Raw genomic sequence first — 27,294 nt, 5'->3', positions numbered from 1 at the left:
ACTTAGAGCCACATAAGAACAGGTATAGACCCTTGGCTGTAGGGATTGGCCCTTGGGCTGTAGTTTTCTGGTCCCTGATTTGGAGGGATAACAGGATTCAAAGGCTTGTTGACAAAATCGAGGTGACAGAGAAGCTGAGACATGAAGAGGACAGTGACTTTTCCAGGGCTACGTGGTTAATACCTGGCAGAATGAGCTTCTCTGGAGGGGAAGCCGAGTGACCCCCCTACAGAGATGAGAGTCAGTGACAAAACCGAGCACAGACAGGATCGCATGGTCTCCGTGGGAGCTTGAGAACATGTTGCAGTTGGAGGTGTGAAATTTCTAGCATCAGGTCTTATTTTATTAAAATGAAAGTATCTTTTCGTTCCATTTCTGTTTATTCCATCAAAGACACACTTTGTTTCCACCAAAGCAGTGAGACTGCTAACCAAACTGCAAGGTCCCTGAGTTCCAAGCTCACTGAGGAAGAAATTCCCCATCACACACACACACACACACACACACAATAGAGACCTTATTAAGTGATGGCAAGCTCTGTCCCGAAGTACATTCAGCCAGGCTGGGCAGCTTCTATGATGTCTTTGTTTTCCCAGGGGGATTAAATTCTTCCTCCAGGGACCCATGCCCTGAAAGTTCAGAACACCCCCAAATAACAAATCCTGTTTCTTCAGGGTCATTAAAAATTGGGCCCTTTCAGCTTCCCTCCAAAGAAATAAAATGCGCATCTGCAGCGTCCCCTAGAGCGCGGCTCCATGCTTCCCAGCCAGTTCTTTTCCCCTACTCTCCCCTACTCCTGATGAAAGGCCCAGATGGAAGGGGCAAACAGGAGGATTCCTTACTCTGCCCAGCCTTCAGAGAGCTGAGCAACCCCACGGCAGGGGCCCAGGCCAGGTAGACATCAATTTCACCCTGCAGAGCAGGTGCATTCAGTCCTCCTTCGCTCATCTCCACTCAAGGGGCACAAGCAGCCTTTGCCAGCAACTGGTCCAACTGTGCTGACCAGTGCCAGGCACGGGAGGGCGGGAGCCACATCCCGGACAGCTGTGGAGCCGGCTGTGAAGGTCTTGGCAAGCAAAGGTGGGAAAGAGAAGAGGGCAGCAGCTGAGAGAGGGGCCAGCGCTTGTACCGACCACATGGAGGAACAGGCAGCATCACGTTGTGGAGATCAGGCTGGGTCCATTGCACTGGCACGGTCAGGGCGTAACAGTGCAACAGTGAGATGCATAAGGGTGGAAAGGTGGAGAGATCTGGATTCACAAAGCAAGTCGGGATGCTGCAACCCTGGAGTGTCAGCATGGGAGAGCCTGTGGAGATCAGCGATAGGGATCTTGAGAATACAGAAACAGTGGATGATTTCGAGTCATGCTCCTGCCTTGACGATGCATTGTGGGGTGTGGCTGTCACCCACCTGCTCCTGTGGTTAAATGAGAACTTGGAAAATACGCAGCTCTGCCTTTACAAGAACAAGAGACTAAATATGTTGACATAAAGTGACTAATTTTTAATGTTTGTGGGTTTTAGTAAAAGAAAAACAATTTGTTTCTCATGTCAGTAGGAGTAAATATTCTCTGTGGTGGGGGTGTGTGTTTACCTGTCCATGCGCGTGTACATGTGCACTCAGAAACTCACAACTGTGTGCACACATTCGAAGACACATGCCTCCATTGTGGAAACGCCCTGTGCCAGTCATGTGGGCTGCTGTTTAGGAGCAGAATTGATCAGCTCAGTACTGCTTGTCCCGGTTTAGGGAGGTGTGGCCTGCCAGGTTTCTGTTTTTATTTCATTTGGCTTATTTGCCACTCACATCCCTAAAAGAAAACAGAAAGATCATTTTTATTTCCTGTGTGCTGGCTGGACCTTGTATACACTTAGAGTTGAAAGAATTTTTTAAAAAATGTTGCAGTCTGGCCGCCCTGCTTGCCTGATAAGAAATCAGACTTGGGGATGCTAGCAGGAAACACAGCCATGCTGGGTGGGGCGGCCTGTGCATGGTCCCCCAGCCATATCCCTGTTCCTGCTCATGCCTCCACATTCCCATGGCCAGTGCTGGCATTGTGTGGGCCCTAAGAAACTCATCAGAAAGCATGTGCAGCCATGAAGGGAAATGTATTGGCCCAACGCCTTGGCATATAGCAGGCTGATTAGGAGGACAGATTTTGAAGTTTCGACCCTGACTATCCTAATGACTAGTAACGTGACCATAGCCAAGATTTTTTTTTTTTTTTTTTTTTGACAGGCAGAGTGGACAGTGAGAGACAGAGAGAAAGGTCTTCCTTTTCTGTTGGTTCACCCTCCAATGGCCGCCGCGGCTGGCGCGCTGCGGCAGGCGCATCACACTGATCTGAAGCCAAGAGCCAGGTGCTTCTCCTGGTTTCCCGTGTGGGTACAGGGCCCAAGGACTTGGGCCATCCTCCATTGCACTCCTGGGCCACAGCAGGGGGCTGGTCTGGAAGAGGGGCAACCAGGACAGAATCCAGCGCCCCGACCGGGACTAGAACCCTGGGTGCCTGCGCCGCAGGTGGAGGATTAGTCTATTGAGCTGCGGCACCGGCCACCAAGATTCTTAACCTCAGTTCCTTCCGAGTCCCAGGAGGATAATACTGCTTACCGCATGAGATTGTTCTAAGGACTGAATGAAATAATGAATGTAAAGCAGAAAGCATTGAGCCAGCCACGTAGAAAACAATCAGGAAATGACAGATGCTCTACTAGGGACAAAACGCTTCTGCTGTGTTAACACTGCCCCATCTTGCATTTTCTGCCTTTTGTGACCTGGAAGGACTTCCTCATTCATTCGTCCAATTAATTCATCCATCAAGCTATTTAAACATGTGAAGTTTTGTTCCCAAAATAATCGAGGTTGACTGGTGTCAGCTTCCCATGACAGTTCTTTCTCCCACTTCCCATTAAATAGACACAATGACATAACAAAAAAATAGCTTTTTAGCAAAGGTGGAGGCCTCATGCCTGATCCTTGCCAAGGAATGTGCTCGTTTCCTGGTGGTCACGTTACCCTCCAGCCAGGAAGCCCCACCTGCTTGACCATGGCGGAGTAGCTGGATGCACCTCTGCCGCCAAAGCCCAGCAGGAGGGTGTGGCATGAAAACCGACCCTGGCAGGCCCACAGAGTTCCCTGACCTCTGGCTCTCTCAGCACAGGGTCACTCGAAGCAGCTGGGAACGGCCCAGGAGCGATCCTGCACCCAGCTCCCTGTGCACCATGTCCCTGGAGGCTCCCATATGTGGGGTGACCCCACGGGAGATGGGTTGGGATGGCCTTTTCCCTGGAATTGTCAAGGCATTTGGAAAGAGGCCAGTGTTATTTCCCGTGATGCATGCAGCTATTTGGATTCTAGCAAGTGAGCAGAGAAACGCTCGCTGCAGGAAGTGGGGGGCTGGCCATGCGTGGACAGCTGCGGCCCTTCCAGCCGAGCCTCCGGTGCCCTGAGGCCAGCCAGGAGCGGCCCCAGCGTTTCCATCCACAGCTGGCCCGGCTTTCCCACAGGGAGCTGGCTGGAGAGTTGTTTGGGATGTTTGGGATTTGCTTGTTTACTTTATTTTATTTATTTTTTTCTATTCTCTTTTTCTGGGGATTTCCCTGCAGTGAGCAGCCTGAGGTTTGCCTGCATCTCCCTTGCCGGGGGACCCTCCCCTTCAAAGCAGGGCTGAGCTCTGGGTGAGGAGAGCCAGCTGCCAGCCAAGTGCTGAGCAGCTAGTGCCAGCACCCGGCTAGCATCCCTGCTCCCTTTCCTCCCGCCTCAGGATCCTGTTCCCTTCCTCAAAATTGCTCTGTCTCCCAGCTGGGCGGCTTGTACCCTTCATAGACAACTGCACAGGGTTGAAGAGTTGAAGTGAGGAAGGAGCAGAAGGAATGAGTGTGCAGGGACACGAGGGGATGCAAGGCTGCTGCGTTGGTAGAGGAAAATCCTGTCTCGGGCAGGAGCAGGAGAGGCACATAGAGCAGTTTGGTGCCTGTCTGGAGCCTCAGTAGCTCATTTGCAGCCAATGCCATGAATGTTCGCAGCAGAGACCAGACAGAGTAGAGCTTCTGGACCTCGGCCGCACGTTGGAACCACATGACTGTGACCGCTGGGACCACAAGGCAGCGTGGCCCTTCACACTGGGTGACTCCGATTCAAAGGGATTCAGAGAAAGCCACTGAGGTTGACTTTTGTGATCACGTGCCTTCACACACCACCGCTGCCTCTTCTGACTTTGGAGAACCACACCTGCCCGTTACTGGAATTCTGTTGACACCAGTGTCACCAGCAACGTGGGGGAAGCCTCGTTGAATCCTTTGGTCAGACTGGCCCATGTGGTTTAGCCAATACCCAGCATCCCTTGGTGGTGCCAACTCACATTTCTTTTCCTCATCACTCCTCCAGGAAAATCACCTGATCCCAAGGACTTGCCACACTATTAGTGGGTTGCATTTACAGATGAGGAAACTGTAAAATGTCTGTGTGACACTGGGTGTAGAAGCATGGCCTGAGGGAAATGGGTGTTGGCAGGAGCTGAACCCTGCTTTGGGGAGGAGTGGGTAGTGAAACCTTGGCATAGACCTCACCAGCACCAGAGGGAAGGAGGAAGTGGGGGAGAGGACCATGAGAGAAATGGAATTTCCATCCTGCACACTTTGGGAGGAGGAAAAACACAGCCCATAATGAAAGAAAGAATGGATTATACGGATGCAATCTGAAGATTTCTGGGGCTGTAAGAAACATCTAGGACGTGAAAGGCACCTCGGAAAGCTGTCTTTGTGCTCCGGCCTCTACGTGCAGGGGGCCCCACCTTGCTCTCAGGAATGAGCTTCTTTCAAATTAGAGGGCTTTGGTGTTGCTCACCCCCAGCCCCCCAGAGACGCTGGCCCTGTGCTTCCGCCCCAGGTCCAGCCCGACTTCCCCAGTCTCTTCTGTCTCCATCTGAGTGCAGACTGAGAGCTGATGAGAGTGAGGGGCCACGCTCCAGCCAGGGGCCCCAGACTGGGAGGCTGTGCTGTGCTGCTGCCTGGGGGACAGGAAGCTCTGAAAAAGAGCGGCATCTGTTCACCTTCTTTTGTGCCAGACCTACCATTTCCCTTTCATGCCTTCTCTGGCGATCATTTGACTTACAGAGGGCTTAACATTCAGAGCAACCCATCCTAAGCTGAAAATATACTTGATGAGGGCTGGCGCTGTGGCAGAGTAGATTGAGCCTCCGCCTGTGATGCCAGCATCCCACATGGGTGCTGGTTCAAGTCCCAGCTGTTCCACTTCCTATCTAGCTCCTTACTAATGCACCTGGGAAAGCAGTGGAACATGGCCCAAGTGCTTAGGCCCCTGCACCCGTATGGGAGACTGAGAAGAAGCTCCTGGCGACTGGCTTGGGATCGGCCCAGCTCTGGGTGTTGCAACTATTTGGGGAGTGAACCAGCAGAAGGAAGTCCTCTCTCTGTAATTCTGCCTCTCAAATAAATAAATAAATCTTTTTTTTTTAAATGTACTTGACAGACCTAACATACTGAACATCATAGCTTAGCCTAGCCCACCTCCAGCATGCTCAGAACACCCACAGTACTGCAAGTGGTCAGCCTCACCTTGGCCTAAGCCTGTTTTGGACTAAAGTGTTAAATATTTCATGTAATTGATTGAACACTGTACTGAAAGTGATAGCAGAATGGTGGTTCTGTATTGCTAGCCTAGGAAAAGCTCAAAAGTTAAAAGTCAAGGTATGGTTTCTATTGCATGTTGTAGCCTTTGAACCATGGTCAAGTTGAAAAATTGTAGATTGGGCCATTATATGTCAGGGAATATCTGATTTTCCTTTTAAATGTGTTGGTGAAGCTCCTTCATTGCAGAAGGTTCTCAAGGGGATGTGTCTCTTCTCCTGTCCTCAGGCGTTGGTGTGTGAGTGTGTGAGTGAGAGAGAGAGAGAGAGAGAGAGAGAGAGTCAGGCATGCGGGGTGGGTGGGGCGGGGATGAGAGAGAAAGCTCTGTTAGCTGAGAAGCAATTTACTTCTCTTTTAGGGCCAAATTGAACATCAAGTTGTTGCTTCTCACCCTCTGTTTTAAGCTAATGGGTTTTAATGGCAGATGGGCTATTTACAAAGGTCATTTTCTTTTTTTTTTTTTTTTTAAGATTTATTTACTTATTTGAAAGCCAGAGTTACACAGAGAGAGAGAGAGAGAGAGAGAGGGGTCTTCCATCCACTAGTTCACTCCCCAATTGGCCACAATGGCCAGAGAGAGAGAGAGAGAGAGAGAGAGAGAGAGAGAGGTCTTCCATCCACTAGTTCACTCCCCAATTGGCCACAATGGCCAAAACTGCGCCAATCCGAAGCTAGGAGCCAGGAGCTTCTTCCGGATCTCCCATGCAGGAGCCCAAGGACTTGGGCCATCTTCTACTGCTTTCCCAGGCCATAGCAGAGAGCTGGATTGGAAGTGGAGCAACTGGGTCTTGAACTGGTGCCCATATGGGATGCCGGCACTTCGGGCCAGGGCGTTAACCCACTGCACCACAGCGCCAGCCCCAATACATAAAGGTCATTTTCACAGAGTCTCCAGCACAGAGCTTCTACCACACTGCTGAGTCCTCTGTACCCACCTTCCTTCCATCTCTGCTGCTTCTCTTCCTTGACTGTTTATTTGCAATATTTCTTCCCTCCTTTTTCTTCTTGTTTCTTAAGAATCAGCAGGAAATGACTGAATTAGAAGAAACAGAGATTGCAGATGCTGCTGTAGTGCTTCTAATCCAATCTAGTTGAGAAGCAGCCAGAAACAACCTTACTCCTGGTTGTCAGCCCTGCTTCCCGAATGGAGCCGCGGGAGCAGCACGCTTTTGTTGGTTTGCTTCATTTCGCTTTGAAGTCAACCCAACCTGGGCTCGAATCCTTATTCTTCCCCTTTGAGTAGCTGTGTAGTCCTGGGCCACTCCTCTGGGCCTTGATTCCTCATTTGTGAATTAGAAAAAGCGATACATCCCTCATAGAAGTGTAGGAAAGGAGCCCACAGGATAGGTGTAGGTACAGCTCTGTTTCCTTCCACCTCTAGAATGCGTGGGTCTAAGGGCCTCGTAAGTGTTCTTGTTCACGGGACTTGAGGCTGATGTTTTCTTACACACTTAAGGGAGCTCCTGGTTGTTCACCCCTACTCAGGACTGAGGAGTAGCAAGAAACAGGGGATGCTGAAACCCAGCCCCTACACAAAGTCTCAAATGCAGATGCTGAGTACCACCAGGTCCCGGCCTTCTAGCCTCTCCCTTAGCTTAAGGTGGCCTCACCCTGTTGCTTTGGTTGCACATCCGCCTCTCACTAAACTCACCGAATTGAGGAAGTAGTGCAGCTACCACCGGAATCATAAGGTCATTTGTTTCTCCAATAAATAACGTCTTTTTCTCAAGGGGATATGTTTTAGGGGAACTCCAAGTCCAGGGTAAGAAGTCATTACCACTGGCGTATAGCCCCCAGATTAACGGAAGCCCACCTTTCCATCATAAAGAACATGGTGTGGCCAGCCAATCAAAGAGGCCATGAGCACCGCTGACCAACCAGGAACTTGGACATAAACCAAACACGCACCTGTCAGCCCCAGCATTGATCCATAAAACCTTCGCTGTAACCCCTTGGGGAGCCCAGGAGTTGAGCAAGAGCTGCCCTGTCCCTATCTCCATGCTCTGCAATAAACACCGCCCCCCAAAAGGTGGGGGAGTAAATAAGACTTCTGGGGACAAGGTGGGCAAGTAGGGGAAGATGTCCCTGAGGAGGTGACAACCGATCAGGAGCATGAAGGGCGTTGGGTGGGGACAAGGGTGTTCAGAGAAAACAGCAGCAGAGGAAAGTGTATGCATGGGAGCTGCTGTGGGTCCCCAGGGGAGGAGGATGTCGGGAGTGATGGGGCGCGGGGCATTGAGAAGACCCAGGAGGAAGAAGAGCAGTGTGTATGCCGCTGGGACTTCGCTTAGAAATTGTGGGAGCCGCCTCGAGGAGTTTGAGCACTGGGATGAGGCAAGGATGTGCCCTGAAGCAGCCGAGTGAGTGCTCAGAGCCCTATCCCACAGTGTGTCCCTTTCTGCCATGCGCAGAGCCCGCGGGCCAGCAGTCCTCCCTCTGGCACAGTTGGCTGGGCCACCTGCAGGAATTCCTCCCACCTCTCCCAGTGGGCTCTGAGGCCGTCACTGTGGCTTGGAGCTTGCATTGCAATTCCTGCCGTTAACTCAGTAAGACTGCCCTGGCCGGCACTGCGGCTCAACAGGCTAATCCTCCGCCTAGCGGCACCGGCACACCAGGTTCTAGTCCCGGTCGGGGTGCCGGATTCTGTCCCGGTTGCCCCTCTTCCAAGCCAGCTCTCTGCTGTGGCCAGGAAGTGCAGTGGAGGATGGCCTAAGTACTTGGGCCCTGCACCCGCATGGGAGACCAGGAGAACACCTGGCTTCTGGCTTCAGATCAGCGTGATGCGCCTGCCGCAGCGCGCCGGCTGCGGCGGCCATTGGAGGGTGAACCAACAGAAAAGGAAGACCTTTCTCTCTCTCTCTCTCACTGTCCACTCTGCCTGTCAAAAAATAAATAAATAAATAAATAAATAAAGACTGCCCTGCTGCTGTGGCGACTGCCACCTGGAAGACTTTCTCAGCTCCACGAGATGGTCGGGTTACTAGGAGCCAGCATGTGTGCTGCTGGAGAGGAAGCAATGGAGTCAGGGGTCAGGAATGGTTTGTGTGACCGAGCGGGTGTCACTTCGCAATGACTTCTCCGACCCATTTATTCCTCCCCTCCACTGTCAGCTATAAACATGGGTGCACTGGGGGAAAAGGGTGAGACTTGACGCCTCGAAATGCACAGGAGTTTGTTCTGTGCATGTCAGAGAACCGCTGGTGGCCAAGAAACAGAGACTATTTTCTTTTTAAAGAGTGTTTAGGGGCCGGCGCCCCGGCTCACTAGGCTAATCCTCCGCCTAGCGGCGCCGGTACACCGGGTTCTAGTCCCGGTCGGGGCGCCGGATTCTGTCCCGGTTGCCCCTCTTCCAGGCCAGCTCTCTGCTGTGGCCCGGGAGTGCAGTGGAGGATGGCCCAAGTGCTTGGGCCCTGCACCCCATGGGAGACCAGGAGAAGCATCTGGCTCCTGCCTTCGGATCAGCGCGGTGCGCCGGCCGCGGCGGCCATTGGAGGGTGAACCAACGGCAAAGGAAGACCTTTCTCTCTCTCTCTCTCTCTCTCACTGTCTACTCTGCCTGTCCAAAAAAAAAAAAAAAAAAAGTGTTTAGAATTAAACAAGCTTTGTATCTCGTGCAAAATACAGGCTGACTTCGCCATCCTACAAAACTGGGCAGAGTCATTTTAAAGCTTCATTTCAAAAACTTAAATATGGTTTTGATTCGGCATTTCAATCTACTTTCCTTTTTACTTTTCTAAATTACTGGAACTTTGTTTTCTTATCAGAACAAATTACATGTGTATAAAATTATTTTAAAATTCAGAGAATATGCAGAGAACAAAAACATCAGAAATGGAAAACATGGATATTTTCATTTACCCAGAGAAAAACTCATCCTGTTGGGCCTACATTTGGCTTGTATTCCCCACCCCCACACCGAATACAGGATCAAACCATACATACGGGCATATGGCCTGGGCAGAAACAGTTCCTCATCATGCAGGAATATACAGCGAAGTTTGAAGTCTTCTGAGACGCAGGCAACAAGGAAATGATCAACTCCAGAGCTGGTCAAATGCTGGAGTGCACCCATGTGCAGAGTAGGGGGGAACCGGGGAGGAGCTGGCAGCTGGCCCTGGCAAGAGGTCGGGAAGAGGAGCAGAACGCGTTTCCCGGACGGACGGAAGACGGCCCCTGAGAAAGGCCGGGGAGCCACCTGTCTGTCGCGGACAGGTCTGGAGTGCCTGGCAGTGTGGCGAGTGGGTGGGGATCGAACTGGAGCTGAGCAGAGGGTGGCGGGACCCACTCCGGACGGCTTTGTGCCCCAGACTGCCGTTCAGAGCAGAGAACCCTGGGATTAACCATCAATTACTCCCTGGAGAAAAAGCACGCGCTACTGAGTGCCGCAGCCAAACCACTGTTCTGTTGCTTCCTCAAGAACATTCTTTAAAATCCAAGCATTTTTTAGAAATCTGCACGTATGCCCCGAGTACGGTTTCTGTGACCATGTCAGAAAATGATCACCACCCCAGCAGATGGCATTTCTAAGCTCCTTTTGGAATTCTTTAGTGGCCTGCCTCAACACATAAGCACTCAGTACCCCCAGCGCTGGCAAATTCGTCTTAAATCGCGTCCTTGGTAGAAGTTCTTCAGCCATTTGCCTTCAGGAAGCCGCAGTCCCAGCCTAGGCCATGCAGGAGTTTTATTTTTTTGCTCGGCGCAAGTTGCTTCTTAAACAGCTCATTGGCGCCACCTAGTGGGAATGTGCAAGAATACAGCTTTGGGGGGTGCCTTTAGCGTTTTTTCTTTTTAAGGTTCACTTGGGATGGATTAATTGATTTTAGGGGGGGGGGGGCTGTAGACTTTTGAACGATGGAACCAATTGAAACATCCTTCCTCGTGTTTCTGAACTGATGTATCAACTGTTCGTTTCCTGTAGGAACTAAAGATCTATCCTAAGAAACAGATTCTCTGCCCCATTTTAGGGCAGAACACTGCTGCTTTTTAAAAAATACTCTTCCCTATGTCTAGTGTCGCATCTGTCAGTGGCATGATTGTTGTAATATTTACCCATTGCACCTGTGATTCACATTTGGTGTCATTCTGGGTAAAGGGAAAAAAAATCTGACATTTCAAAAAATCAGGAAAGCACATGGCCATCTATCATTGATATATAATTCAATTAATATATAAGTCAATAACAGCGGAACGTGCATTCATGACATGGTGTGGCAGCAGAGCTGGCCTTTGTAATCAGACACAAGGATGAAACCCACGCCTGCCACTTTCTGTGTGCCTGTGGCAGTTGCTGTTCTTCCGTGAGCCTGTCTGCCCATCGGCACGGTGGAGACAGCAAACCTTGCCTCTCAGGGTTACAGCTGGGGTCAGGGTCAGGGTCAGGTGCTGTAACATCCTGCAGCCACGGACCCTGGGACTGACGAGTCGCACGCTGGCGTGGAAGCAGCCATTGCCGCTCAGGCTCTGCTGTCTGCTGATTTACCTTGAGCAGTCGCTTGTGCCCTGACACCAGGACTCTCCTGTGTGGAGGATCCACCTCCCTGCCCTTCAGATTATGACACAGGCGCCCCAGCGCACCTGACACCTAGTGAGTGCTTGACAGATGCTCATTCCTTTCTTCCCACAAGTACTGACCCATTGCAAATCATACAGAATTAGTCATAAAGCTGACATTGTGTCCATTCTGTGAACTCTCTCCCCCCACCACATACACATAAACACACATTCACATATGCTTGTTGCATTTCCACCTTATTTTTTCCCATCTCTGTCGTTGAAAGTTAACCCCAAACACAAGAACTTTTGGAAGCTTAAGAGAGGTCCAGCAGACTTTTTCTAGGATTGTTCTCATTTATATGCATTCCTCATAACAGGTGCATGGGCCCTTATTGCACAGCTGTGTACTTACCTGTCCCAGTCCCCATGTCCACAGAATGCTGTGGCCACTGTTCTGCTCCAGCCGGAAGACTGGGTCCCGGCCGTGTCCCCAAGCCTGTCCTCCCTCAGGCTGTCACCCCTTCCCTCCAGGGCCCCCATCACCCATCAGGCTTCTCCTTCTACACTGGGGGGGGGGGGTCCTGCTCAGTGGCCGCATCATCAGAGAAGGCCGCCCAGGAAGGACGATTCCTGCCGGCTTTCTACAGGAAGGATCAGGAAGGGATTTTGTCCTGAGTCCGTGTATGTAGAATTCTGACCTTCCTGGTAATCTCAGGTGCGCATCACTCTCTCCACTTTACAGATGGGAAGACTGAGGGACTCTTCGTTCCTTAATTAAACAAACACTGGTTGAGCGCAAGCAGCAGACGCAGCTCCTTCCCTCTTGGATCTTATGGGATCCGACGTGGGATGAGTTTGGGAGCGGGGGTGAAACTAGTGATGGACTCTTTCCAATTGTGAAGCGGGTGCTATAGAACACAGAAGAGGGTCAGATGTCCCTAACACAGGGCCATCCCAGCTAAGGTCTGAAGTGTGATTGACAGACACAAGTTTGGTTCCACTGTGCCTTGAGGCCCCCTACTGTATTTGCATTCGTGCTGTTGTATTTTAATTTGTGGTCCACTGCTCTTTGTCCCTGGTGGTTTGTAGCTCCTGGAGATCAGCAGCCTATGTCCCAAGCATCTTGTCCATACCCAAGTAAAAAGCACAAGTAAATGGTCATTTAGTTTTCCCACATATGTATTTGTATGTAATTGCCTAAAATTAATAACGTTGCAGACTTGCACAAGTGCCTGGTTCTGGCCTGGATGTTTTCATTTCTTGAACCAACACTTTGTTATCATTTTCAAGCAAAAGGATCCTCCCGGTACCTGGGCAGTTCCATCCTCATGCCCATTTACTCTGGGTTTCCTGTCTTCCAGGCTGGGATGCTGTAGCCTGCAAGAGAGGCAGCAGCCGCAGCCTGCTGTGCCCCACGTGAAGCTCAAAAGCAATTCAGTCACCATATGAAAGTGACGTAAAATCTATCCTCCCAATCTGACAAATGGCATAAAGCTCCCAAGCCTGCTTCCCAGCCCGTTGTTGGAGAACGAGGAGCTGCCACCCTGTGTGGGCGCCGTGTTAGGGCTGGGAGATACTCAGGGGAGAGCACAGGTAGTGGTTCAGGTAGCATTTCTTCTTCCTCACACTCCTGGTACTTCCTTGCTCTCGGTCAGGACAGCCAAGAGACATAGTCCATGCATGCACCCCAGAGTGCATCGAGGTGCAGGTGGGCCGTGAGCAGTACGATTCCACTTCCCCCACTGCACTGCCTGGGTTGCTTCCTAACTCTTCCTACCAGTGCAGACCCTGGGAGGCAGCAGTGATGGCTCAAGTGTGTTTTTTTTTTTCTTTTTTAAAGCTTTTATTTAATAAATATAAATTTCGTAGATACAGCTTTTTGGATTATAGTGGTTCTTCCACCATACCTGCCCTCCCACCCCCACTCCTGTCCCACTTCCTACTCCCTCTCCTATCTCATTCTTCATTAAGATTCATTTTTAATTATCTTTATATACAGAAGATCAGCTCTATACTAAGATTTCAACAGTTTGCACCCACACAGACACACAAACTATAGAGTACTGTTTGAGTAGTAGTTTTAAGATAATTAAGAATTATCTTAATTCTCATAGTACAACACATTAAGGACAGAGGTCTTACATGGGGAGTAAGTGCACAGTGACTCCTGTTGTTGATTTAACAATTGACACTCTTATTTATGAAGTCAGTAATCACCTGAGGCTCTTGTCATGAGCTGCCAAGGCTATGGAAGCCTTTTGAGTTCCCCAACTCCAATCTTATTTAGACAAGGCCATAGTCAAAGTGGAAGTTCTCTCCTCCCTTCAGAGAAAGCTACCTACTTCTTTGATGGCCCGTTCTTTCCACCAGGATCTCACTCACGAGATCTTTCATGTAGGCCATTTTTTGCGATGGCTCAGGTTGTTGAGATTCTGCCACCCTCGTTGGGCACCTGGATTGAGGTCCCAGCTTCCAGCTTTGGCCCCAGCCCAGCCCCAGTCATTGTGGGTATTTGGAGAGAAACAAGTGAATAGGAGCTCTTTTTCTTTCCATCTGCCACTCAAATAAATTATCTTAAAAAAGAAGATGTCCACACTGGGCTGGGCCAGGAGTCAGGCCACCCAGGCAGATGGAGTCATGTTGCCTGCATTGGATTAGCCAGGTAACAGGTGGAGAGCAGGATGTGGTGGAAGCAGGCCACAGGCAGTGGACTCAGCTGTGCCCAGTGCCAGAGGAAAAGAGATGCTGGCACATGTGGGATCTGAAGATGCCCACAGGAGCCAGGCGGGTGAAGTTGATGGCTGCATGAGAAACACTTTGGCATATTCTTCATTTCCATTGAGACACACCCTCCCTCCCGCTTGTCCTGGCTTAAGTCATCTTTCATTTCGGGATCTTTGGTTGAAACATCGCTCAAGAGAAATTGTTCTCTACCCTAAGAAAAGTAGCAGCCCAAATCCAGTTATCCTATCCACTGGTAAGTGACACTTGTCTCCTTGGAGAGAGAGCTGGGAGTGGTGGGGACTGGGGCAACTGGAGCACTTGTTCTCCACCCGAAGCAGATGGCTGTTCTGCAACTCCAGCTGCCTAGAGGCTTCAGATTTTGCAGTTTTTCAGAAAAACCAGCCTGGACTTTGGGCAAGATGGCCCAAACAAGCTCTTGGAGGAAAGGAACCTACCGACCAAGTGCAACACTTCCTCACTGAGCCTCATTCACGGGCGTGTGTGCAACCTTTCATGTAAAGAGTCCCGAGGCCCCAGCAGTGTCTTCAACCCATCAGATCATTACTCTGCTTCTGGTTTCTCCTAACCTCCCTTCTCCCCTTGCTTTCCAGAAGGAGATGACGAGCAGGATGTGTCACTAGCGGAAGAAAGGAATGCTGTTTCCTCCCGGAGTCCTGAGCCCAGGAGGGAGCCCTCCTGACTGATGGTGCCCCTGTTTCCAGGAGCAGGGGTTTAGGGAGCCGCGGTTCCCGGCGACGTGTCCTGCTTACTCCGTGTGCTCTTAATGCTCTGAGTGCTGCTAGCCAAGACCTGTGGCCCCGGGGGCTCCACACCGGGAACAAGGGCCAGCCTGAACCCTCTGGCTTGAGGACCGTCCAGGAGCAAGACTGCACTCCCCCGTTCCGCCGTGACCTGCCGCCCGTGACCTGCCGCCTGAGCTTTCTGGAATTCGGGTTGTGAGACTGAGATGCGCATTCCTACTTTTCCACGCCCCTGTCTTGTCTGCGGGCGGCTTCTGTGAGCTCCTGTGAGTTTTGGAACTCTGGCTGCACAGCAAGTTCTTCTCTAACAAGCCTTGCTTTCAGGTCTCTGAGCGCTGCTGTCCCGCTCCTGTGGTTTAACGTGGCACGGGACCTGAAGCCACACAAGCAGTTTTATCAGGGACCACGCCGTGCGCTGGCTTGTCTCTGCCCAGACAGGGTCATCACTGCTAACTGCAGGGAGGAGGCTGGTCACTAGCGTGAAGCTAACACGTTACCAGTTCGCCTGATCCGAATGTATTTTTGATAACCACTGTCATTCCCTGTCTCTTCCATTGAAGATGTTCCTTCATCCAAGAAATCTGTAAATGACCAAGAATGACCAGCAGGAGCCCCAGGCCTGCTTAGTGCGGTGTTTGTTCTTATTAAAGGACAGGGGGTTGTGGCTGCCTCTACGGAATCCTAACATTTCCGTGACAAAGCAAGAGGACAGTTGCATATGGGGTGCATGTGGGTTAACCACTCGGCCTGGTGACTTGGAGCCTTGCCTTGGTGCTCCTCAACCCAGCTGAGGTTTCCTTCCCCTCTGCCGTGTTGTGTTGTGGCACACAGCTGATGTCTGCCCCCTGTGATTGTGCCACCGTTGCTAAGGGAACAGTGGCACTGGAGCTACCTTCCTTCCTCCATCCTGTCCAGTGCTCCTCCCCCAGTAGACAGGATGACGCATTCTGTAGTGCAGCCTGCCTTTTGAAATCTAAACGAGGTTTAGTTGATGAAATGTTGCCTTCTCTGATTCATTCCCTAAACTGTAATGGTCCTGACAGCCTGTGACGAGGGGGTGATGACACTTCCGGTGATCAGTTGCTTTAACAAAGTACCAGTTGGTGAAGGGACGTAGATAAGAATGTATTAGTGCACTCAATGTAATAGTAATTAAAGAATAACTCAACAACTCTGATTTTGTTTGATTTTGTGTTGAACAGCCACTTTTGGCTGCCAAGATTGCTGGAAAGCGTGAACTCTTATTTGTCCAAACTTACGAAAGGGCTGCCTGGATGGGCACAGTGGCATTCTGTGTCGCCTTAAGCAAGCAGGCTGACCCTCGCCTCGAGTCTCACAAAGGTTGTCTCATGGAATCCAAATGCTGCTACCTCTCTCGGTGTTGTTGTGCTCTGATCAACAATAGACATCCTCCTCCTCTTGCTTCCTAAGTAACTCTGAGAAGACAAGATCGGCTAAGGTGTTTCTGAGCTGTTGGCTGTGAATGTCCTAGGGACCCAAGAGCCCCCAGTTTCTGACCTGTGCAGTACACAGCATCACCTGGGACTGCAGAACGGTGGGACAGAGAAATGACAGTGTGGAGCGTGCGCCCTCCAGGACCTCTGTAACTCTGTACCATGGAAAACCACAGGATTTTAGTGTTAAAAATTTGAATGTTCCTGCATTTCAATAATATCTTGTCAGATGGGAAGCTGGAATCTTAAGACATTTGTCACAAATTCTTTTATTTACTGTTAACTGTGTGTATGAAATTTCCACTCAGTTTAAAAATCCACATGCAGAAGCATAAAAATCCAAATGTTTTTTAAAGTTCTTGGAACGATTTCTGCCTGGTTATATTGCTAATTGCACTAATCAATTTGTCTAGGGTAAATGCTGGCAAACTGTTCTTATTTTTTAATTATGGTGTTTCTCTGTTTGGCAAATTAGGAAGAAAATCTTCACAGGTGATTTCATCTCTTTGGCCTACTGGCATCTTCCCAGTTTCTCTTAATGTGGGTGGGGAATCTGAGCCCCGCAGCCCCTGAGGCCTGTGTAGTCGCTGGGTCAGACATGGACAGCCCTGCTTCTTCTCCCAACTTGGCTCTGTCTCCTGTTTTTTCTTTTTACTTGGGGAACAAAGTGGAAAGATTTCAACGAGGACCCTTATCGCCTTGAATGCTCCAGTCGTTAACATTTCACCCCATTCGCTTTCTCTTCATGAACATGCATTCTTACTGCTGAACCATTGCAAAGAAAGCTGCAGCCATCATGAACTTGTAAAATATTTCACCATGTTTCTCATATTTGTAAGAATGATGCCCTCTCCATCTGTAATATCGTTATCACATCCAAGAAATTGAACCCCAGTACTGCATTACTATTATCTAATATTTGAATACAGTTCATGTTCAGAATCTTCCAGTTGCCCCCAAAATATTCTTTGGAATTCTTTTAAAAAAAATCCAGGGCTCAATCAGAAATCACATGTTGCATTTAGTTGTCTATTTTTTTTTTAATTTCCTTCAGTAGAGTTGAGTTCTGTGTGTGTGTGTGTGTGTGTGTGTGTGTGTGTGGTATCTTTTGTGACACATTAAAGAGTATAGGCTAGGTGGTTTATGGAATGTCCCACAGTCTTAATTTTTTTTTTTTATTTTGACAGGCAGAGTTAGACAGTGAGAGAGAGAGAGACAGAGAGAAAGGTCTTCTTTCCATTGGTTCACTCCCCCAAATGGTCACTACAGCCGGCACGCTGCGCCACTCCAAAGCCAGGAGCCAGGTGCTTCCTCCTGGTCTCCCATGGGGTGCAGGGCCCAAGCACTTGGGCCATCCTCCACTGCCTTCCCGGGCCACAGCAGAGAGCTGGACTGGAAGAGGAGCAACCGGGACAGAATAGGCGCCCCAACCAGGACTAGAACCCGGGATGCCAGTGCTGCAGGCGGAGGATTAGCCTAGTGAGCCGCAGCGCTGTCCCCAAAGTCTTAATTTTTTTCTCTGATTCTTTCTTCAATGTTAGATTCATAGTAAACTTTGTTTTTTTTTTCAAGGATACCATCTAAGAGATGTTTCCTTTCTATTGCATCATGGCAGAATGCACATACTGTCTAGTTGTCTCTTTATGATATTAAGATGGATCTGCAAGTTCAGGCGTTACCTGCCAGATCCAGGCTTTATTAAGTCCCATAATGCATGGTGGAGCTTCACAGTTGAGTACATGTACATTTGATTATAGAGTGGGAGTCTTGCATATTATGGATGCTCATTGCTTATTCTCACGGCACGGGACTTTGAAAGAGCATAACCATTGCAATGAGATCCTAGAGCAGTGAGAGCTGGAAGGAGAAGCAGGAAGGTGCCGCCTGTAGGCAGTGCCTCAGTCTGCTGGCTTAGGAGCATTCGCGTGGTCCTGGTTGAAATAGAGCCAGAGGTGAAATACATACAACTTTTCCCCCTGGAATCAGTGCCCTCGCATTTAGCCTTATGGGTTCTTGGGAAGGGCGATTGCCAGTTGTTGTTTGAGGGAAAAAGTCATAGACCTGACACTGGCTGAGGCCCTCCAGAGGGCCACTGTACATACAAAGGTATGAAGTATCTATTATGGTATTGGAATTTCACCAGGGACGACACAGGGCGTGGTGAAGATGCTTAGGAAACCATCTGGTCCATGGGGGAAAAAAGAAGACCGAGAAACATTGCTCTAGAGTCATTGTTGCTCCATAGGTTGTTAATTTTCTCTTTGTTGGGCAGTTTCTCATTGCTAAGAGCACACTCTGAAAACCAGGATGAGAGAAAGAAACTTTGACAGATTCCTTACTGCATCCCTTCCACCTCCCGACCTGTGTCAGTAACATTCCTCCCAGTTCTTTAAGCATAGAAATCCTATGGCATCCTTTGGAGTCTCCGAGTGAGCAATTTACAGCACCTGAAATCCTTCCATGCAATTCAAGCCAAAGTCTGATTTTGAGTTTCAGCCCATCTTTTGTGCTGTGCCCCATTGAGAGAGATCTGAAGACTATATAGGACTAGTAAAAATAAGTGAGAGTGTTATTTGCCTGCCTGTTAAATGAAGAATCTTATTGATTGTCCTGCAGTCTTTGCTTTAGAGTTCTCTCTCCAACAGCACTATTCTCTCTGAAGTCTGTTGCTCCATTGTTTAACAATTCTGTAGTTCAACTTAAAACTTTTTCACACTTCTCGCCATCTCAGCATTATGGATGTGACCAACGGTGAGCACAATACATGACTTTATGCCTTCTGTAAACTATATTGTGTCTTTCCTGAGTCCTGGCTTGCTTTTTATACAGTTAGAAATTTGCTTTTCTATTTTAATTGCCCACACAAAATTCTTTATGCTATCCTACCACTTTGGGCTGCCTTCCTTTCCTTCTCCTTTTAACATTCCTCATGAGATTGCAATGTGTTGGTTTTTCTTTTGGTTACTCACTTTTGTAAATGGCAAAGCAGTAAGGGTCTTGGATAGGATTCCTCTCATCTTTTTGTCTCATCTTTTCTAATCTCTAATGTTCTATCCCTTCCACAACCCATGGATAACACTGTGAGTAAAATAAATATTATAGGAAAAATTTGGCCATGTCTTCAAGAAAGATGTACAAAGACACAATCGCTACAGTGAGATAGAGGATCATTTGGATAATATTGTCATTCCTGCTCTGATCATTTTGGTCCTTGAAGAAATTGATAATTCTCTTCTAGAATTAGCCAAACAATGTGTGTTTTGGAATAATGTTTGCTTTTATGTTTTAAAAAGTATACCAATGCAAAACTTTTATAACAAACTGTTTCCCCCTGTGCAGGTATTAATTTGGGGTAAGAGTTTTTGATGATTATATAAGGATTTGTATAACTTATGGAGAGAAGAATCCATTTCTAATCAAACAATTAAGCTGTTTTACTAGCTTCTAGTGTTCTGATTACAACATTTTCCTGTATCTTTTTTACCTACATCTGGAAAAAAATACTTACTGTATTTTTAGTTCCAATTGTAATTGGATTAAGAATTTGACTGTAAGAAAAGCAGACTAACATAATTAAATCAATTAGAAAAGCAAGAAAAATTAAAGATATTTATCAAATCAGTTCTATGTGAACTTAGGAATTCAAATGTCACAAATAAAAACGTATAACCATCGTTTAGTTTGTCTTTTTTTAATGCTCGATTTATTTCTTTAACAAATAGATTCTTTATGTTTCAGTGGTCCTGAGACCAGTAAATATAAGGGACATTTAATTTTATAAAAACTAATTCAGAATTCATTGAAAGGGTCAGTGTTGTGGCCCAAGAGGTTATGCTGCCACGTGGGATGTCTTTGTGCCATAGGTAGTGCCAGTTTGAGTCCTGGCACCTCCACTTCCAATCCAGCTTCTTGCTGATGCATCCTGGAAGACAAGAGATGATGTCTCAAGAACTTGGGTCCTTGCCACCCACATGGGAAACCCGGATGGAGTTCTTGCCTCCTGGCTTTAGCCTGGCCAGGTCCTGGCTATTGCAGGTGTTTGGGTAGTACACCAGCAGATACAAGATCTTTTGATCTCTCTTTGTGATGCTCTGCCTTTGAAGTAGATGGAAGTAAACATTTTTTAAAGTTCCATTTGAAAACACATGTATGCCACCATTGCCTTTTAGCAGATGTTTCTTTATCTTGCCTACATAATTTTTCAGAAAGACATCAAGCATGTAATTTAGTTTCTCCACAGAGTAATGTTTTATGAGGGGTTTTCAGAAATTTCATGAAAAATTCATATAATGGAAAAAATGCATGAATTTCAAATTCCTTTCATCAAAATCAAAATAAACTTTTGCATTTTCCAAAAAACTTTAAGTATATATTTTTTAAAAGGTTTATTTGTTTGAGAGTCAGAGTTACACAGAAGAGAAGGAGAGGCAGAAAGAAAAAGAGGTCTTCCATCTGCTGGTTCACTCCCCAGTTGGCCACAATGGCCAGAGCTGCGCCAATCTGAAGCCAGGAGTTTCTTCTGTGTCTCCCACGCAGGTGCAGGCATCCAAGAACTTGGGTCATCTACTGCTTCCCCAGGCCACAGCAGAGAGATGAATTGGAAGTGGAGCAGCCAGGACTTGAACTAGCGCCCATGTGGGATGTCGGCATTGCAGATGGCAGCTTTACCCGCTATGCCACAGTTCTGGCCCCTCTTTGTATATTCTTTAAAAACATTTTGTGTTTATTTGAAAGACAAAGTGACATCAGTTAGTTCACTCCCCAAATGACCTTGTACAGTGACAAAGTCTGGGCCAGGCTGAAGCCAGGAGCCCAGAACTCCATCTGGGTCTCTCCCACGTGGGTGGTAGGGGTACAAGTACTTGGGCTATCTTCTGATGCTTTCCCAGGAGTATTAGCAGGAAGCTGGCTTTGAAGCAGAGCAGCCAGGACTCAAACTGGCCCACTGATGTGAAATGCCGAATGCAAGTAGCGTCTTAACCCACTGCACTACGCATCAGCCCCTATTTTTATTTTTTTTATGGTGAGGTTCCATATTAATTGGATGATCAACTCACATAAAAATAAACTATATCATAACTAAGACTCAAATCAGAGTAAATAAAACTGAGTTTTAATTTCTGATTTGCTCTTAGCTGTAATGTTTCACTGTGAGTAGTTTAATTGTTCCATGCTTCTGGTTTCTGAACTGCAAACTGGGCTTATAGATTTGTTCCTTTAACTTGTAATTATTTAGGAGAATAAGGTAACAAAATTGGAAAAAAAAAAAGCATGTATTTAAATTCTGTATATTGATGTAGCATATTGATAATTACAATGATAGATGACTCAAATAACAGCCACTGTTGCTAAAATCAATAGAATACTGTACCTGACAAAAGGTGTCAGAAAATGAAACAACTGGGCCAGCACCATGACTCACTAGGTTAATCCTCCTCCTGTGGTGCTGGCACCCCGGGTTCTAGTCCCGGTTGGGGCGCCTATTCTGTCCTGGTTGCTCCTCTTCCAGTCCAGCTCTCTGCTGTGGCCCAGGAAGGCAGTGGAGGATGGCCCAAGTGCTTGGGCCCTGCACCCCATGGGAGACCAGGAGGAAGCACCTGGCTCCTGGTTTCGGATTGGCGCAGCGTGCCGGCCGTAGCAGCCATCTGGGGGGTGAACCAACAGAAGGAAGACCTTTCTCTCTAACTCTGCCTGTCAAAAGAATTAAAAAATTAAACTGGGTGACTTCTAGTGGGGGAGACTTCTGGAACCCAATCACGAATACAAGAAAAGGAATTCCTCTGTTTTCAGTTCCACTGTCTAAAATGAACACCAAGATGTGACAGCGAGGCAGACTATACACTGAATGTAGCCTGTGGGCATGTTTTGTTGGGCTTGCAATTGTTGACCAAATAGTTTTTTTTTTTTTTTTTTTTTTTTTTTAAGACAGCTACTATTTAAAAATCAGAAAACTTGGCACTTAAATGGCAGGAATTTGGGCTTCTCTTGTGAAACCTGATCTGTAATGCCAGATTCTTGTCTCAGGTGGCAGGAAGTGGCTGCCCCAGGGGTCACATTGCCTACATCCACGTGAAGGAGTCAGCCCCATTTGTCCCCCAGGCAGCAGCAGCTCACATTTCTTGCATTTTGGTCACAGCCCCTCGTGCCACATCTAGAGGACACTCAGGAGACCACTGTATTTGCTAATTTATCCTTTATAGAGAATATCTGCTTTATTCTTGTATTTTCTCTAGTAACCAGCCTTGTATTAATGATGATAGATGAAAAACAGCTTAGAATCAATGAATTCAAGCCAGATGCCTTCAGTCTTCCTACCCAACAACAAAACTTTGTACTGTAAGACACTTACTTCCTTGATGGAAACTAAGGCAATCATTAAATCTGTGCAGTGTTTTCATTATCCTAACTTCTTTGTCTGCAGCTCTATTTCCAAGTGAACTTATCAGCTACAATGTCTAAAATGATAAATCAGGGTCATTGTGAAGCAATGTGGTGTCATTTACTACAATTACACAGCTTATCTGGTTTTAATTCTCTTTTGTTCTTAAATAGATTTTAAGGGAACAGGCTACTTTAAAACTTCTTGTTGTCTTAATGAAGTACTAATCATCTAATTGAGTTTTCATGAAAACAAAACCCAAGTAAAAATTCCCAGTCACTTACAGATTAAAAACTAAATGAGGAAGCCAAAGTCAATCTAATTGAACTTTGATTTTATTTATAATTACATTACTACATAACTAGATAAAGTTGAAAATCTGCTCCAGAGAGAATTGTGATTGAGACATGACTTCATAAGTTAGCAAATCAGCATGGGATAAGAGTCTAAGTCTCTCTCTCTCTCTTTCTCTCTGTTTATTTGAAAGGTAGAATGAGAGAGAAAGACATACAGACATTGATCTTCTACTTGCTGTTTCACTCCCCAAGTGCTCGCAACAGCCACAGCTAAATCAGGCCAAAGCCAGGAGCCAGAGCCTATCCAAGTCTTCCATGTTGGTGGCAGGACCCCAAGTACCTGGGCCATCATCCACTGCATCTCAGACAAATTAGCAGAAAGCTGGATTGGAAGTAGAGGCTGAACTTGATCCCAGGCACTCCAGTATGGCATGCAGATGTCCCCAGAGGCAGTTTGACCTGCTTTGCCACAATGTCCACCCCAATCTCAAAAAATGCTGTGTTTATTAACTTAGAAACAAATACGGATGGCTTTTTCTCATGACTATGCTTATGTGTGCCTCCACAATGTATATTTTTGAATTGCTAAGAACTGAATGCTGGTTGATATTCACAAGAGGAAGAAACAATTAGCAAATTCACAGATTCGGATTTATTAATCTAAAGGTTAATTACCTCAATTAGGGCTGTTAGAGTGAGAAGTAGAATCACATAAATGTACAACATGGATATTTGGCCCATATGATTCCATGTGAAGGCAAATCCTGGGTAAAGAAGCTTAGAATGTTGAGTCAGTGATGAGGTGGATGAAGTGTTAACTTCTTCTAGTGGGAGAAGTTAACAATGGCTGGAAAAATGGGCTACCCAGCCCTGTGTATGGATAACATCATCTCCTCTACTAAAAAGTCCACAATAGGAGGTCAGTGTTTGGACTACCAGTTAGGCCACCTATTGGGATACCTGTATCCCATATGGGAGTGCCTGACTTCAAGTTCCAGTTCTGCAACCAATTCCAAATTCCTCCTAATGCAAACCCTTGCAAGCAGCGGTGATAGCTCCAGTGGTTGGATCCTTCCACTCACCAGGCAGATCCAGATTGACGGCCTGGCTCCCACGTGGGGAGTGGACCAGCAGCGTGTGCTGTTTGCCTCACAAATAAAATTGTTTCAGCTTTAGCTCCTGCTACTCTCTCCTTTCTCCGTCTACTCGAGCCTGTCTCGCCTCCTTGCTGACCTCAGATGTGATGGGCACACCCACTGGCCCCTCCTCGTCCATAGATGCTCTCCTCCCAGATAACCACACGTCTAACTCCTCTTTAAGTCTTCTGGGATGTCGCCGCCTCAGTGAGGCCTCTGCTGATCACACCTGCCCGCCAGAACTCATGAAGCTCCCCCTATCTCGCCTCTAGTTTTCTTTTTCCACCACCTCACCACCGTCCCTGCTAGAATATATCAGGAAATTTATGTAGATATTTTGTCTTTTTGTAGCAGGCACCTGGAACACAGTGTATGGCACACAATAGGTGCTCAGCAGACACTTGATGGTCAAATGAATTCACATTGCAGATACGTGCTTTAAAAGCAGTGCATAGCCGGCGCCGTGGCTCACTAGGCTAATCCTCTGCCTAGCGGCGCCGGCACACTGGGTTCTAGTCCCGGTCGGGGCGCCGGATTCTGTCCCGGTTGCCCCTCTTCCAGGCCAGCTCTCTGCTGTGGCCAGGGAGTGCAGTGGAGGATGGCCCAGGTGCTTGGGCCCTGCACCCCATGGGAGACCAGGAAAAGCACCCGGCTCCTGGCTCCTGCCATCGGATCAGCGCGGTGCGCCGGCCGCAGCGCGCCGGCCGCGGCGGCCATTGGAGGGTGAACCAACGGCAAAGGAAGACCTTTCTCTCTGTCTCTCTCTCTCACTGTCCACTCTGCCTGTCAAAAAAAAAAAAAAAAAAAAAAAAAAAAAAAAAAGCAGTGCATAAATGGTAATATCAGTTTGCTGATGCTAGTTCTAAAGGCTTATATTTCAACTAACTGTTATTGAGTGCTTACTATAAACTACATGCACTGTATGTGGGCAATCTCACTCAGTGCTAACTGCAACCCTATGAGGTTGGTTATACATGTTTATAGCTCCACCTAATAGTCAAAGGTACGAGTTAACTTGTCCAAGCTACAAAGGGAAGAAGTGGGATTTAATACCACACATATGTGTCCCAGAGCCCACACAAATGTGAGAGTTGATGTCTTTGCCTATTTGGTTCTGGGTAAATGTCTGGATTGTCCCTCTCTCCATGGATAATTCTGTTTTCAGTTTCTTCCCTGGTTATTTGGTTGCTTTAGTGATCCTATACTGAGTTCATGATGAGATCACACTGTATTTTTCTTTTCACAAGATTTGCATTCAAGATGACAAAGGGGACCTGAGTCATACATGAGATGGACAGGAGAATCTTACAGAGGGACACCAAGGACATCAGAATGACCTGTCCATGGAGTGAGTGAGTGAGTGTGTTCATTGGTATAGAGTAAAGGCAGAGGTCAAGTGAGAGTGGGCCAAACACAAGAAACAGAAGACAAGTGTACATAGTCACTTCTATGTGTTGTTCCCTGTTGTGAAATGGAAATGTATTACTTACAGGAATACAAGCAGACTTTTCAGAATTAATAAACAGAAACATCCGGAGCAGATCATATTATAAATGATTATCAGTAGTCTGCAGAACTACTACAGTTAATTTTTGCTCATTTTCCTTCTTAGTAAAGAAATGAATTAGCATTAATTCTTTAGCCATAATATGAAACATGCATATTGGGTATATGAACAATTAGAAATACACTGCTGAGCGGCCAGAGCAATGTCTATTAAAGTATATCAGTGTGCATTTCCCATTAACTAAATTTAGAAATGAACAGAAATCATATTACACGTTAAAAGCATCTATTCAATTCACCTGACTCGTGCAGCTTCCTTTGAGGCCATGAGTGTTATGCAGACCATAAACATTCTGTGGCTCCTCGTTCAAATGGGAGAGCTTTCCTATGTCAGATTGGAATGCAAGCCTCTTTCAAGGCTGGATGAAATCAATATGCTGTGGTGAAATGAATGTCCTATACTTCCCCATTCCTAAGGCTCCTTGGATATTGTCCACAAAATTACTCAACCACAGAACGTAGCAGGAGGCAACATTCCTCAAGGGCTGAGAAATAGAGTATATTTAAAAAAAAAAAAGTTCTTCACTCCCCAAGTGCCTGCAATAGCCAGAGCAGGACCAGGCTGAAGCCATGGACCTGAACTCCACCCAGTTCTCCCATGTGGGTAGCAGGGACCCAAGTACTTGATCCACCATCTGCTGCCTCTCCGGATGCATTAGCAGGAATCCACATTCAAAATCAAAAGCTGAGTCTCAAATCAATATTTCAATATGGGATGAAGGCATCCCAAGTGGTAGCTTAACCCCTGGTGCCATAATGCCCACACCCATGAAATTTTTTCTTTTAATATTAAATCATTAGGTTCAGCAACTATTGAACCATGGAAGTTAAAGACAGGTCATTCAAAAAGCAAGCCCCATTTCATGAACAATTTGTAGAACATTTCCAACCTAGGGTGAACTTCCTGAGGTTGTACAGACAACATAAGATGTAGCATTAGTATTAAGTACTAGCAGGCATTATCAGACAGTGAATTCAGCAAACTCCTGTGAGCTTCTAGGTTTGAAATAAAAAGTTTAAAGTTGCAAATCCAGCAAGTTCCTAAGAGCCATAGCCAATTATTGCTGTGTCATCTGCACTCAGAAGAAAGTGTGTGCTGCCCCGGCCTCATGATATTTAACTGGAAAATTTGCATTCTGTATCCTAAGTAATACCTGTGTGATTTGGACAGAAAAACATGACAGGGAGACACACAGGCCCTTACTCTGCTGCAAAAAGGAAGAGAAGTGAGGCAGTTTTTGAACTGCTGTTTATAGAGTCCTGGCTTGTTGTGTTAGAAAGGACCAGCCACAGAGCAGCCGGCTGTGCTGATTGCCTTACAGGGGACTGGGAAAGTTAGTTAGAAAACACAAAGCCAGGGGTGCATCGACTGGAGGGTTAGCCATCCCTGTGCTTGGTACTTGGCGTGTAGGCTTCTGTCCCGGTGTTACAGTCTGTCATTGAGGGAGGCATTGGTGAGCTCAGAGGTCTATCGCAGATGGGAAGACTGAGTGCCGACTTCCGGCAGGGAGCAGTGCTGCGCTCACCCAGGTGAAGTCCCCAGCCTCACCAAGAGCCAGGCATCCTGCCATCATTTGCCTTAGATGATCTGAGTTAATCCTCCCTATGACCCTGTAAGGCAGCAACTGTTGTTGCTGTTCCTGTCTTACACTGGGACAATTGAGGTTTAGGAGTAAGAGTCTTATGCAAGGTCAAAGTTAGTGGGATTTGAATTCAGGCAGTCTGCCTCCAGAGCCCCTGTCCTTATCACTGTATTATTATCCCCCACCTCCCCCCGTGCACACATATACATACACATAGGTACACTTTATGTATTTTTAGAAAGCATTGCTCCTT

At 47.3% G+C, this 27,294-nt stretch overlaps 1 protein-coding gene and 1 long non-coding RNA gene across 9 annotated transcripts in view; one reads left to right on the top strand and one right to left on the bottom strand.

The window, feature by feature from the left end:
• The window catches only part of MOB3B (MOB kinase activator 3B), a 237,140-nt gene that overhangs the window by 183,090 nt on the left and 26,756 nt on the right, over positions 1–27,294 (top strand). For 2 of the 7 annotated variants that reach the window (XM_070053169.2, XM_008250610.5), the window contains exon 4: positions 14,478–19,755. The exons of the other annotated variants lie outside the window; for them this stretch is intronic. In XM_070053169.2, coding sequence (XP_069909270.1) covers positions 14,478–14,507 — 30 coding nt within the window. In that variant the 3' untranslated portion in view covers positions 14,508–19,755. Of the gene's footprint in view, positions 1–14,477; positions 19,756–27,294 lie in introns of those variants that run through there. 7 annotated transcript variants of the gene reach the window in all.
• On the bottom strand, positions 362–10,105 carry LOC108176398 (uncharacterized). 2 transcript variants are annotated; one of them, XR_011380369.2, is made up of 3 exons: positions 9,592–10,105; positions 1,595–1,811; positions 362–1,307 (listed from the first exon to the last, which is right to left on the bottom strand). It is a non-coding gene; the product is annotated as an uncharacterized LOC108176398 (long non-coding RNA). The 2 variants fall into 2 exon arrangements; XR_007919214.3 differs by lacking the exon at positions 362–1,307 and having other exon boundaries at positions 1,482–1,811.

The sequence above is a fragment of the Oryctolagus cuniculus genome, chromosome 1, assembly GCF_051225735.1.
Source record: "Oryctolagus cuniculus isolate XC-2025 breed Fujian yellow rabbit chromosome 1, ASM5122573v1, whole genome shotgun sequence".
NCBI lineage: Eukaryota > Metazoa > Chordata > Mammalia > Lagomorpha > Leporidae > Oryctolagus > Oryctolagus cuniculus.
Note: the sequence above shows the minus strand (reverse complement) of the source record. Positions and strands in the feature narration are given on the sequence as shown.